Source organism: Cherax quadricarinatus, chromosome 48 (genome assembly GCF_038502225.1).
Source record: "Cherax quadricarinatus isolate ZL_2023a chromosome 48, ASM3850222v1, whole genome shotgun sequence".
NCBI lineage: Eukaryota > Metazoa > Arthropoda > Malacostraca > Decapoda > Parastacidae > Cherax > Cherax quadricarinatus.
In genome coordinates, this window is record NC_091339.1 from 14,441,440 (window position 1) to 14,454,060 (window position 12,621).

At 44.4% G+C, this 12,621-nt stretch overlaps 1 protein-coding gene across 2 annotated transcripts in view; it reads left to right on the forward strand.

Annotated features, from left to right (window-relative positions):
* The window catches only part of LOC128696134 (protein turtle homolog A), a 130,847-nt gene that overhangs the window by 102,537 nt on the left and 15,689 nt on the right, over window positions 1-12,621 (forward strand). For both annotated transcript variants that reach the window (XM_053787230.2, XM_053787229.2), the window contains exons 5-7: window positions 767-880; window positions 7,252-7,455; window positions 9,134-9,279. In XM_053787230.2, coding sequence (XP_053643205.1) covers window positions 767-880; window positions 7,252-7,455; window positions 9,134-9,279 — 464 coding nt within the window. The remainder of the gene's footprint in view (window positions 1-766; window positions 881-7,251; window positions 7,456-9,133; window positions 9,280-12,621) is intronic.

Here is a 12,621-nt window from a genome sequence, read left to right on the forward strand (position 1 = left end):
AAGTTGCAGTGTCTGACAGGAATGTCAGATTCTCCTTTGTATGGACTGATGAAGCCACTGTGTGGCGAAACGTTTCCTCAATAAAGATACCCAAGAGTCGCACATGTGTCTAATTTTTCAACATGTCGGTTCTCTGAACCATTCATCTACAATCCTGTTAGATACTTCTTGGGATCTTAATACTTGGGAATTCTTCGCTTGCCTAACCCTTGGGCACGACCTACTTCCACATTGAACAAATGTAACACCACCTACGACTGCTGCACCTCTTCTGCCTACGGTATATAAGCCACTTCTCCGCTCATATGCTGTATTCTATTCAAGATTGATGGACTGACCACAACGACTCAAGGTTGAGGGACTGATTACCTCATTCTCCTCCTGCTCTTCACTATTCTCCTTTGTATGGACTGTTGAAGCCTCTGTGTGGCGAAACGTTTCCTCAATAAAGGTACCCAAGAGTTGCACATGTGTCTAATTTATCACTGACCCTTATAACACAACATCTATCAATAAAACAGAGGTAATACTTATCAGTAAAATAATCGTAATACTGACCAGTGGAACACAGGTAATACTACCTAATGAAAGACAGCAACATTGACCCAAGAGGATGTTTAAGAATAATGAAGTACCTGGTATTGTTGCCCAGTAAAACGCCTGATAATATTGACCGACGAAACACTGGTAATATTCATGAGTTTAGAAGGTGGGGAAGAGTGCGGTGGAGAGCATGGCTTAACACTTCTTACTGTTGTTTTGACAGAGCCGGCCAGCAACCTGGAGGTGGTGGATAGTGATGGTGGGACTGCCAGGGACGGTGTTCTTGGTCCTTACAGAGAAGGTGTTTCTATCACCTTCACCTGCACTGCGAGAGGAGGTAGGTCCCCTCCCCCCCCTGTCTCCCCTCACCTGATTGGCAAAGGAAGTAGGTATTTCCCTCACCTATGCGGGGATGGATGGATGGAAGGTAGGTCCCCCCCTCCCCTCACCTGCACGGTGTGAGTTGAAAGTAGATACCCCTCACCTACTCTTTCATCTACCATGCTTCTTGTTGCAGTACTTTTCCTCCCTGACTCTTGTTTACATTGCCTTAGTCTTCCTTGCCAACTCTTCAGGTGAGCAGGATGGGAGGGGGATACCTTGATTCCCCGATCTTGATGCTGCAAACTGGAGCTTCCCAGCCCTTCCTCGGATCGAACCCAATCTCCGTTAGTTACATGACCCCTACGGATGCAGCACTTCAACGTGAATGTTGCAATGTCAGTTATACAAATAATATTCTGCATTATCTTCAAGGGATACCTCTCTGGCACTGTTCTGTCTTTAATAAATACTTCATCCACTATTATCAAGGATACCTCTGTGGCACTATTCTCAAGGGATTCCTCTCCAGCACTATTCTCAAGGGATACCTCTCTGGCACCGTCTTTAATGGATACCTCCTCCACTATCCTCAAGGGATATCTCTCTCTCTCTCTCTCTCTCTCTCTCTCTCTCTCTCTCTCTCTCTCTCTCTCTCTCTCTCTCTCAGGCATTATGCAGCTCTCACTCACAGATGGCGCCACCATACTTGACCGTCAAGTAATCTTTCTTCGTATCAAGAATTCTCTCACTTTATCTCTCCTTATTGGCCCTCTTCCTTGTTTTATCATAGCTTCATTCACTGTGGCTCTCATCCCTTCTTTCACTGTGGCTTTCATCCCTTATTTCACTGTGACTTTCATCCCTTCCTTCATCGTGGCTTTCACCCATTCATTTACGGTGGCTTTCAATATATTCATTCATCGGCTTACCCCGCCGGCTTATCGTTGTTGCCTTCTACTCGTCTTCATCTTCCTACACGTGTATCCTTAGTGCCAGTCCAGCGAGAGAGAGAGAGAGAGAGCATGTGCCTTTTCATGTTGTTGTGTACTCACCTAGTTGTACTCACCTAGTTGAGGTTGCAGGGGTCGATTCCAAGCTCCTGGCCCCGCCTCTTCACTGGTCGCTACTAGGTCACTCTCCCTGAACCATGAGCTTTATCGTACCTCTGCTTAAAGCTATGTATGGATCCTGACTCCACTACATCGCTTCCCAAACTATTCCACTTCCTGACTACTCTGTGGCTGAAGAAATACTTCCTAACATCCCTTTGATTCATCTGTGTCTTCAACTTCCAACTGTGTCACCTTGTTACTGTGTCCAGTCTCTGGAACATCCTGTCTTTGTCCACCTTGTCAATTCCTCTCAGTATTTTGTAAGTCGTTATCATGTCCCCCCCTATCTCTCCTGTCCTCCAGTGTCGTCAGGTTGATTTCCCTTAACCTCTCCTCATAGAACATACCTCTTAGCTCCGGGACTAGTCTTGTTGCAAACCTTTGCACTTTCTCTAGTTTCTTTACATGTTTGGCTAGGTGTGGGTTCCAAACTGGTGCCGCATACTCCAATATGGGCCTAACGTACACGGTGTACAGGGTCCTGAACGATTCCTTATTAAGATGTCGGAATGCTTTTCTGAGGTTTGCCAGGCGCCCATATGCTGCAGCAGTTATTTGGTTGATGTGCGCTTCAGGAGATGTGCCTGGTGTTATACTCACCCCAAAATCTTTTTCCTTGAGTGATGTTTGTAGTCTCTGACCCCCTAGACTGTACTCCGTCTGCGGTCTTCTTTGCCCTTCCCCAATCCTCATGACTTTCCACTTGGTGGGATTGAACTCCAGGAGCCAGTTGCTGGACCAGGTCTGCAGCCTGTCCAAATCCCTTTGTATTTCTGCCTGGTCTTCGATCGAATGAACTCTTCTCATCAACTTCACGTCATCTGCAAACAGTGACACCTCGGAGTTTATTCCTTCCGTCATGTCGTTCACAAATACCAGAAACAGCACTGGTCCTAGGACTGACCCCTGTGGGACCCCGCTGGTCACAGGTGCCCACTCTGACACCTCGCCTAGTACCATTACTCGCTGCTGTCTTCCTGACAAGTATTCCCTGATCCATTGCAGTGCCTTCCCTGTTATTCCTGCTTGGTCCTCCAGTTTTTGCACTAATCTCTTGTGTGGTACTGTGTCAAACGCCTTCTTTCAGTCTAAGAAAATGCAATCCACCCACCCCTCTCTCTCTTGTCTGACTGCTGTCACCGTGTCATAGAACTCCAGTAGGTTTGTGACACAGGATTTCCCGTCTCTGAAACCATGTTGTCTGCTGGTGATGAGATCATTCCTTTCTAGATGTTCCACCATTTTCTCCTGACAATCTTTTCCATGATTTTGCATGCTATACATGTCAGTGACACTGGTCTGTAGTTTAGTGCTTCATGTCTATCTCCTTTTTTAAAGATTGGTACCACATTTGCTGTCTTCCATGCCTCAGGCAATCTCCCTGTTTCGATAGATGTATTGAATATTGTTGTTAGGGGTACACATAGCGCCTCTGCTCCCTCTCTCAGGACCCATGGAGAGATGTTATCTGGCCCCATTGCCTTTGAGGTATCTAGCTTACTCAGAAGCCTCTTCACTTCTTCCTCGGTTGTGTGTACTGTGTCCAGCACATGGTGGTGTACCCCACCTCTCCGTCTTTCTGGAGCCCCTTCTGTCTCCTCTGTGAACACTTCTTTGAATCTCTTGTTGAGTTCCTCACATACTTCACTGTCATTTCTTGTTGTCTCTCCTCCTTCCTTCCTTAGCCTGATTACCTGGTCCTTGACGGTTGTTTTCTTCCTGATGTGGCTGTATAACAGTTTCGGGTCAGATTTGGCTTTTGCTGCTATGTCGTTTTCATATTGACGTTGGGCCTCCCTTCTTATCTGTGCATATTCGTTTCTGGCTCTACGACTGCTCTCCTTATTCTCCTGGGTCCTTTGCCTTCTATATTTCTTCCATTCCCTAGCACACTTGGTTTTTGCCTCCTTGCATCTTTGAGTGAACCATGGGCTCATCCTGGCTTTTTCATTATTCCTGTTACCCTTGGGTACAAACCTCTCCTCAGCCTCCTTGCACATTGTGACTACATATTCCATCATCTCATTAACTGGTTTCCCTGCCAGTTCTCTGTCCCACTGAACCTCATTCAGGAAGTTCCTCATTCCTGTGTAGTCCCCTTTCCTGTAGTTTGGTTTCATTCGTCCTGGCCTTCCTGCTTCCCCCTCCACTTGTAGCTCTACTGTGTATTCGAAGCTCAAAACCACATGATCGCTGGCCCCAAGGGGTCTTTCATATGTGATGTCCTCAATATCTGCACTACTCATGGTGAATACTAAGTCCAGTCCTGCTGGTTCATCCTCTCCTCTCTCTCTTGTAGTGTCCCTTACGTGTTGGTACATGAAGTTTTCCAGTACCACCTCCATCATCTTAGCCCTCCATGTATCTTGGCCCCCATGTGGCTCCAAGTTCTCCCATTCGATCTCCTTGTGGTTAAAGTCGCCCATGATAAGGAGCTTTGCCCTGCATGTATGAGCTCTTCTGGCCACTGCAGCCAGTGTGTCAACCATCGCTCTATTGCTCTCGTCATACTCTTGCCTTGGCCTCCTGCTGTTCTGTGGTGGGTTATACATCACTGCAATTATCACCTTGGGACCTCCAGAGTGAAGCGTTCCCGCTATGCAATCACTTTCTTCTCCGCTGTCTCCTCTCTCCAGCTCATCAAAATTCCATCGGTGTTTGATCAGCAATGCCACTCCTCCCCCCCCCTGTTCCTTCTGTCTTTCCTCAGGATCTGGTATCCCGTAGGGAAGATGGCATCTGTTATCATACCTGTAAGCTTGGTTTCTGTGATTGCTATGATGTCTGGTGATGCCTCTTTGACTCTTTCGTGCCACTCCTCCCACTTGTTTGTTATTCCATCAGCGTTTGTGTACCATACCTTCAGTTTCCTTTCCAACACTGTGGTTTGGGGGGCCTGTGGGGGTGGGAGACCTGGTAGCATACTGTGGGATTCTATGGTTGGGGGTTGGGTGGAAGCTGTGGGTATGGATTGTATTGTGTGTTGGGATGGTGTGATAGGTTGTGGGGTTCTGAGGATAGTTGTGTGTGTGCTTGCTCTTGCTGCTCTGTTCTGCTCTGACTGACCTCTGCTGGTTCCATCCTTGTCTCCTTTCCTAGCTCCTTTCGCTTTTTTGACCTCTCCCTCAGCTGCTGTCTCTCTTTTTGTGTTCTGTCTCTGTCTAGGAACACCTTCTTGTACTCTTCCGAGCTTCTCAACCGTGGTTTTTCTTGGAGGATCCTGTTCCGCACTGTTTCTGTCCTGAGAATCAGCTTGATCGGTCGGTTTCTCCCCTTCAAGTACCCCCCTATTCTCTGAAAATTTACAATCTCGTCCATGTCTTCTCCCCCTATTTCCGTGATGATTTTCTCAATCTCCTTTCTTTCTTCCTGCCGTCTTTCAGTGTGTGTCCTTTCCTCTCTCTCCCGAAGCCCATGGATAAACACTGATTTTGCCCTTTCCTCCTCCCATTGCCTCTCCCTCTGTGACTCTGGTTCCTGTCTGTATGTGGTCATTTTCTCCCTTGATTTTTCCAGTGGCTCTTGGTAGCATGGTTGTGCCTCAGCATTCGACCTATCTCCCTCTCCATCTGCACCCATCTGCTCTTGCCTTCCACTCCCTGGCCCTTCTTTGCAGGCTGATAGGACCTTAGCATATTTCATATCTCCTTCCTTCCTGTTCAGCCTCTCAGCTTCGTATGGTGTGTCTTCTCTGGTCACTACCCCTGAGACTTGCTTCAGCCTGTTTACCTCAAATTCTAGGACCTTTACCCTGGCTACTGCAGTTTCGACTTGTGCCTCCCAATTCTTCGTCTCCTTCTCCAACCTCTTTTCCCATTTCACAGAGAGCTCTTTCTCCATTTTTTCAGAAAGCTCTCCTAATTTTCTCTCCCATTCTTGCTCTATCCTTTTCCACTGCTCCTCCATCCATTCCTCCCTACCAGTACCATTGTCATCTGATCCCTGATTCCTGCGAGTCCCAAACATTTTTTTTCATTTTTTTTTTTTTTTTTTTTTTTTTTTTTTTTTTTTTTTTTTAGTAAAAGAGAAAGTGAAAAAGAAAAAGGGGGAGAGAGTGAGAGAGAGGGAGAAAGAGAGAGAAGGGGAGGGTAGAAGGAGGGGAAAAGGGGGAGAAAATGAGTGAGAGAGAGGGAAAAGGTAAGAGAGAGGGGGGAGTGACAAGGGAAGAGAGGGAGAGAGAGAGAAGAGGAAGAGAGAGAGGAAGAGAGAGAGGGGGAGAGAGAGAGAGGGAGAGGGAGGGAGAGGGAGAGAGAGGAAGAGAGAGGAAGAAAGAGTGAGAGGAAGAGAGAGAGAGAGAGGAAGAGGGAGAGGAAGAGAGGATGAGAGAAAGGGGAGAGAGAGAGAGAGAGAGAGAGAGAGAGAGAGAGAGAGAGAGAGAGAGAGAGAGGAAGAGAGAGGAGAGGAGAGGGAGAGAGGCGGGGGGGGAAGGAAGGGTTAGAGGGTCACTTCACAGGAAGGTGTGAAATCCTGTATATGGGTGTGTGTGTGTCTGTATGTGTGTGTGTGTGTGTGCGTGTGTGTGTGTGTGTGTGTGTCTGTCTGTCTGTGTGAAATTATCCATTTTTCGAACCTTTGTCCTTTAAGAATAATATCATTCCTTGTCATTTATTTTATACTGCTGTGTTTTCCGGCATATAAGGCGCATGACAGAATTATCATAACCGTAAATCAGTAATCATATTAAAACCGTAAACCAAAGCCTACCCTTCACCCTAGCCTTGAGCGTATAAGACGCAGGGTGATTTTCCAAAACTTTTTGTGGGAAAAAAGCTGCGCCTTATATGCCGGAAAATACGGCATATGAAATATTTTTTTAAATATTTAACCATCTTGACTTACTCAGACAATATTTTAAATACTCTATTATGGATTTTAATTTTAAAGTCACTCAGGTCAAAGAATTTTGTATTTAAATCCGTTCTTCAACATTCTCTTCCTAATTTAACACTCTTTGTATACACCGAGAGGCTTATATCTCAGTGTGTATACTTTAAAAGTCTGAATTACGTTTTATGGTTTAAACTATTCTTGACTGGCGGGAAAGGGGCTATTTGTAGCCTTAATGATTCCCATGTAGTCGAAAGCTTAAAATCCGATTACCCAGTCATTTAATGACTTGTACTTTGAACGCTTATCGAAGAAATATATTAAATTTTGCAGTCTATTCTTGTATTCTAATGAAGAATTCTTATCCTTTTCTCGCCCTGCTCCTCCTATTCTTCGTCTTCTTACCTTTTCTCTTCTTTCTCCATTCCTCCTCTTCCTCCTGCAGGTTCTCCGTCGCCCAACGTGACCTGGTGGAGAGGCAGTGAGCAGTTAAGTGACACGTGGCACCAGAGTGGACCTGAACAGGTCACCAACGACCTGAGAGTGGAAAGACTGACCCGTGACTGGCACAATCAGACCCTCACTTGCCTGGCTGCCAACACTCACCTGGCCAGCCCCGTCTCTGTCACCCTGGTGGTGCACATGTTCTGTAAGTGTGCGTGTGTCTGTGTCTGTATCTGTATCTGTGTGTGTGCGCACAACTGTTTACATTAACTTAGCATAAATGAAAAGGTTAGATCAGGTTAGCTTTCCTTAGATTAGGCAACTCTAGTTCAGATTCTGTTGGCTTAGATTTGCTGAAGATTACGTCATGTCTTTCACATATCCCCGAAACACCACCGGTCCTAGGACTGACCCCTGTGGAATCCCGCTCGTCACAGGCGCCCACTTTGACACCTCGGGTGAAATTAAAAATGCTGAAAGTCTACGAGAACAAAATATTGGAAGGATTGGTGTGTTACCATAACACATGCATGACAGAATAGAAGATACCTTAGTATGGCGCGCCTCTTCACTGAAAAAAGACGGCATACGAGAGTGAATCAGTTTTATTGTGAACTAACTCATGCTTATAATAGGTACTGAGTCTATCAGAATTTGGGATGATATAGCAAGTGTATAATTGGAACAGTATGTATGGATCACGTGATTATATTGAAAAAATTATTTCTAACAATACTGACACTAGGAAAACGAGTTAATGGATTTAGAAAATACTGGTGACACGTTAATTCAGCCCAGCGATATGTAAAGTGTAACTTAATAACAATAATAATAATATAATAATAATAATAATAATAATAATAATAATAATAATAATAATGTGTGTGTTTGGTTACATTGATACATTGTGGTTTGAGTAAAACGTTGTTCTTAAAGTGTTTTAATTTTATGACCACAGTGCATTATGGTGGGTCATACACACGTGTAAACTTTGCACGACACAAACACGCACACAAATGCATACGTACATAAAACACATACAGATATGGACACAAAATTCATATATGCAAGTAGCACATTCACAAAATATACAAACATACACCCTATACATATTCACACACATACACATGTCCGGAAACATGGATTCACACACACACACACACACACACACACACACTTGCAGTTATTAAAATTTTTCTATAAACTTGACTGAAAACAATACGATCATTATTTGTTAACCAAATTACCTTTAGAAATTAAATTATCACCACTTGGCCTATGAAAGCAATTTTAACTAATTGTTCAATGAATCATTAAGAACATCTAGCGCATTTTAATTAAACAGAAAATCATCAAAATCAACAAAACGGTTCATTAGAGAGAAAACAGTTTTAAAAATCTAGCCAACTAGCGTTGCTACTCACTAACTCATTTACTATCCCATCCATCGCCAACTATTATCACACTAACCAGTTTGTTGAATGGCCACTACCTCACTTAGCAAATCATCAAATAATAAGTAATAGTCCACTAGACGATCATTACAAATTACCACTCAATCTCAAATAACAAACAAGAAAAATAAATTCCCATCACAACTAACAAAATCATCACTAGATAACAATAGCAACTCAGCTAATCAAATAACTACTTACTGCACTATCTCGTTTATTAATTTAATAGCAATACACGGAAATAAATAATCAACAGCTTTATAACTCGCAAACAAATCATCTTTCCAATTAACCAACAATCTTCACAGTAAACCAACAATCTTCCCAATTAACCAACAGTCTTTTCCTCTAATTAGTCGTCTTTCCCCACTAGCTAATTTCACTAGCTGAGTTACTAACAGGCCTACCTCTCTCTCCCTGACTGGTCAGTGCTGCCCACTAGCGTGGTAATCAGTAATCCAGGACCGGTGAGAGAGGGACAAGAGGTTCGTCTCGTGTGTTCCTCAACTGGTTCTAGGCCCTCGGCAGCGCTCTCCTGGACGGTGAGAGGAGTCACCAGACCTGCACAGAAGGAGGTGAGCACGAGGGAAGGTTGCAAGGAGGGTAAAGTATGAGATAGAGAATCACTACAAGAAGGTAAGGGAACGGGAAATCATGCATGGAAGTCGTAGGGTGAAGGGACTGAGTCTCGAATGGATTTCAAGAGAAAGATGAAGACGAAGAAGGTAAAATGTGGAAGATATCAGCAGTATTGGATAAATGTAGGAGAGAACTATGAAGGTGTGTTTGAGTGGCTTATATAAAATGAGGAAGATGTTAATGTCATTGCATTGTTGACACATCATATGACCCATAGGTCACGTGGCCCACACAACAGGTCACTTGGACCACACAACAGGTCACCTGGACCACACCACAGGTTACCTAGACTACACCACAGGTCACCTGGACCACACAACAGGTCACCTGGCCCACACAACAGGCCACCTGGCCCACACAACAGGTCACCTGGCTCATACAACAGGCCAAGGTCACCTGACTCAAGCAGCAGAGAGCAACAGTGGACAGCAATGATCACAAATGAAGAAATATTGTGCTTGTCGCCCATCATGTCAAAGAAGATAATGTCGCGAAAGAATACCAAGAAGACAAGGTGAAAGGAAGAGCAAAATACCATGGACGTAGAGAAAGAGGGAAAAATAAAAGAGACATGCAGAGAGAACTATAACAAACAGAAGAAAATATTCACGATTGCCCTTATGAAACACTTACAAAGCAAGAGTATCATTATTATTATTATTATTATTATTATTATTATTATTATTATTATTATTATTATTATTTCTATTTATATTATTATAACTGTTATTATTTCTATTATTATTAAAAGCGTAAGAAAAGCACAGAAATGCGCAAAAAGATACAACAGAGCAGTTTCCTTGACTAATTACTGGAGGCAAAAATATATTCAGGCAGAGTGAACGCCAAGAGGCGTTCTAGGGCAGTAACTTCCTATGTTACTTTCCTGTAGAGGTTATCAGAGACAACCCCAGGATAATCATCAAAGGAGCTCCAATTAAGAAAAATCGTGAGTTACGTTAAAATAGTGAAATGTGAGCTTGAGTATAATAATGTGAGTAGGACTCTGTTAAAAACGCGAGGACGACTCAGTTAAAAACGCGAGGACGACTCGGTTAAAAAACGCGAGGACTCGGTTAAAAACGCGAGGAGGAGGGTTACAATAGAGAATAAAAAAAAGGCACAATACCGTGACTGGAACAACACACAAATAACCCGCACATAGGAAAGAGAAGCTTACCACGACGTTTTCGTCCGACTTGGACCATTTACAAAGTCGGTGTGACTTTGTAAATGGTTCAAGTCGGACCGAAACGTCGTGGTAAGCTCTTCTCTCCTATGTGCGGGTTATTTGTGTATTGTTAAAATATAGACTATGACTGTCCGGTTAGAATAGCCAGTAGAGTAGAAACCGGTTACAACGCATGAATCTGTTGGGAATAAAACTCGAAATGAACATTTCACCTCTGAAACGACTGTAATAGGCCGGTCTGAATGTGGGACTTTGAGAGCAAAAAGCAAATATGAAACACAGCGACGAGTCAGCGAGGCAACGTTCTGGCTGGTCTGTGACCAGTGTAGTGTCCCCTGGCTGGTCTGTGATCAGTGTAGTGTCCCCTGGCTGGTCTGTGACCAGTGTATTGTCCCCTGGCTGGTCTGTGACCGGTGTAGTGTCCCCTGGTTGGTCTGTGACCGGTGTAGTGTTCCCTGGCTGGTCTGTGACCGGTGTAGTGTCCCCTGGCTGGTCTGTGACCGGTGTAGTGTCCCCTAGTTGGTCTGTGACCAGTGTAGTGTCCCCTGGTTGGTCTGTGACCAGTGTAGTGTCCCCTGGTTCGACCTTGTCTGTTGTAGTGGCCCTGACTGGACCGTGTCCGTTGTAGTGGCCTTGACTGGACCGTGTCCGTTGTAGTGGCCCTGACTGGACCCTGTTCTTTGTAGTGGTTCTGATTTATTTATGTCCGTTGTAATGGTTCTGGCCTGTGACCATAGTAACGGTTCTTTCTGGATTGTGACTATTGTAGTGATTCTAACCGGACCGTGACTATTGTAGCTTTCTCTGACCTGACTAACAATTTTAGTGGTTAGGGTTTCACAGTACCCATTGTTGCTCTTCTGGCTAGACTGTGGTCACTGCACCGTAGTACAGGCTAAAATGTGATCATTATATTTTACTAGTGCTAGCTAGACAAGGGCTGGCTAGCTTATAGAATGATACAAAACTTTCTTGACACACGTATACTACTTGAGGAGAATTATAGTAATGTACTAATTAAAATAGACATAAGAGAAAGACCCAATGAAAGAAGCAAAAGGAAAGCTCAAAGATATATAAAAGGACAGGTAGGAACAGTTGCCTTGACTGATCACTGGGACCAAACAAATATTTGTGTTGAGGAAACGCGAAGACGCTCAAGAGGAATAAATTTTTATATTGCCGCCGCATGAAAGGTATTAGAGGCATCTGCGGAGTAGCCAGGAAAGTGGTTTCGTTTAAAATAGCAGCGAGTGGGTTAGGTTGAAATAGTAAATATGGGGCTCGGTTAAAATAAAGAGGAGGTGATACCGGTTAAAATAGCCAGGATGGGGATGGGGTTCCCCGTTAAAATAGCCAGGATGGGGATGGGGTTCCCCGTTAAAATAGCCAGGATGGGGATGGGGTTCCCCGTTAAAATAGCAAGTAGAGAAAAACCAGTCGAGACGAAGGAATCTACTGAGAGTAAAGTTCAGAATTAATATTGTACCTGTGGAACAGGTGTAATTGGCCAAACGGAGGTGCACATAGCGACGTGGCACTTCCTTGCATTGATCAGACTGTGTACTCGCCTAGTTGTACTCACCTAGTATAGGTTGCAGGGATCGAGTCCAAGCTCCTGGCCCCGCCTCTTTACTGGTCGCTACTAGGTCACTCTCCCTGAACCGTGAGCTTTATCATACCTCTGCTTAAAGCTATGTATGGATCCTGCCTCCACTACATCGCTTCCCAAACTATTCCACTTCCTGACCACTCTGTGGCTGAAGAAATACTTCCTAACATCCATGTGATTCATCTGTGTCTTCAACTTCCAACTGTGTATGTCCCCTTCTCTCCTGTTCCAGTGTCTGTGTCCACCTATTGAGGTTGCTCTCGAACATCCTGTCACTTTGTCTACCTTGTCAGTTCCTCTCAGTATTTTTACTGTATGTCGTTATCACGTGTCTTCCCCCTATGTGTCTCTCTGGAACTGTCCTCCAGTGTCGTTATCAGTCCCCCCTATCTCTCCTGTCCTGATTGATTTCCCTTAACCTCTCCTCGTAGGACATAGCTGTGTGTGTGTGTGTGTGTGTGTGTGTGTGTGTGT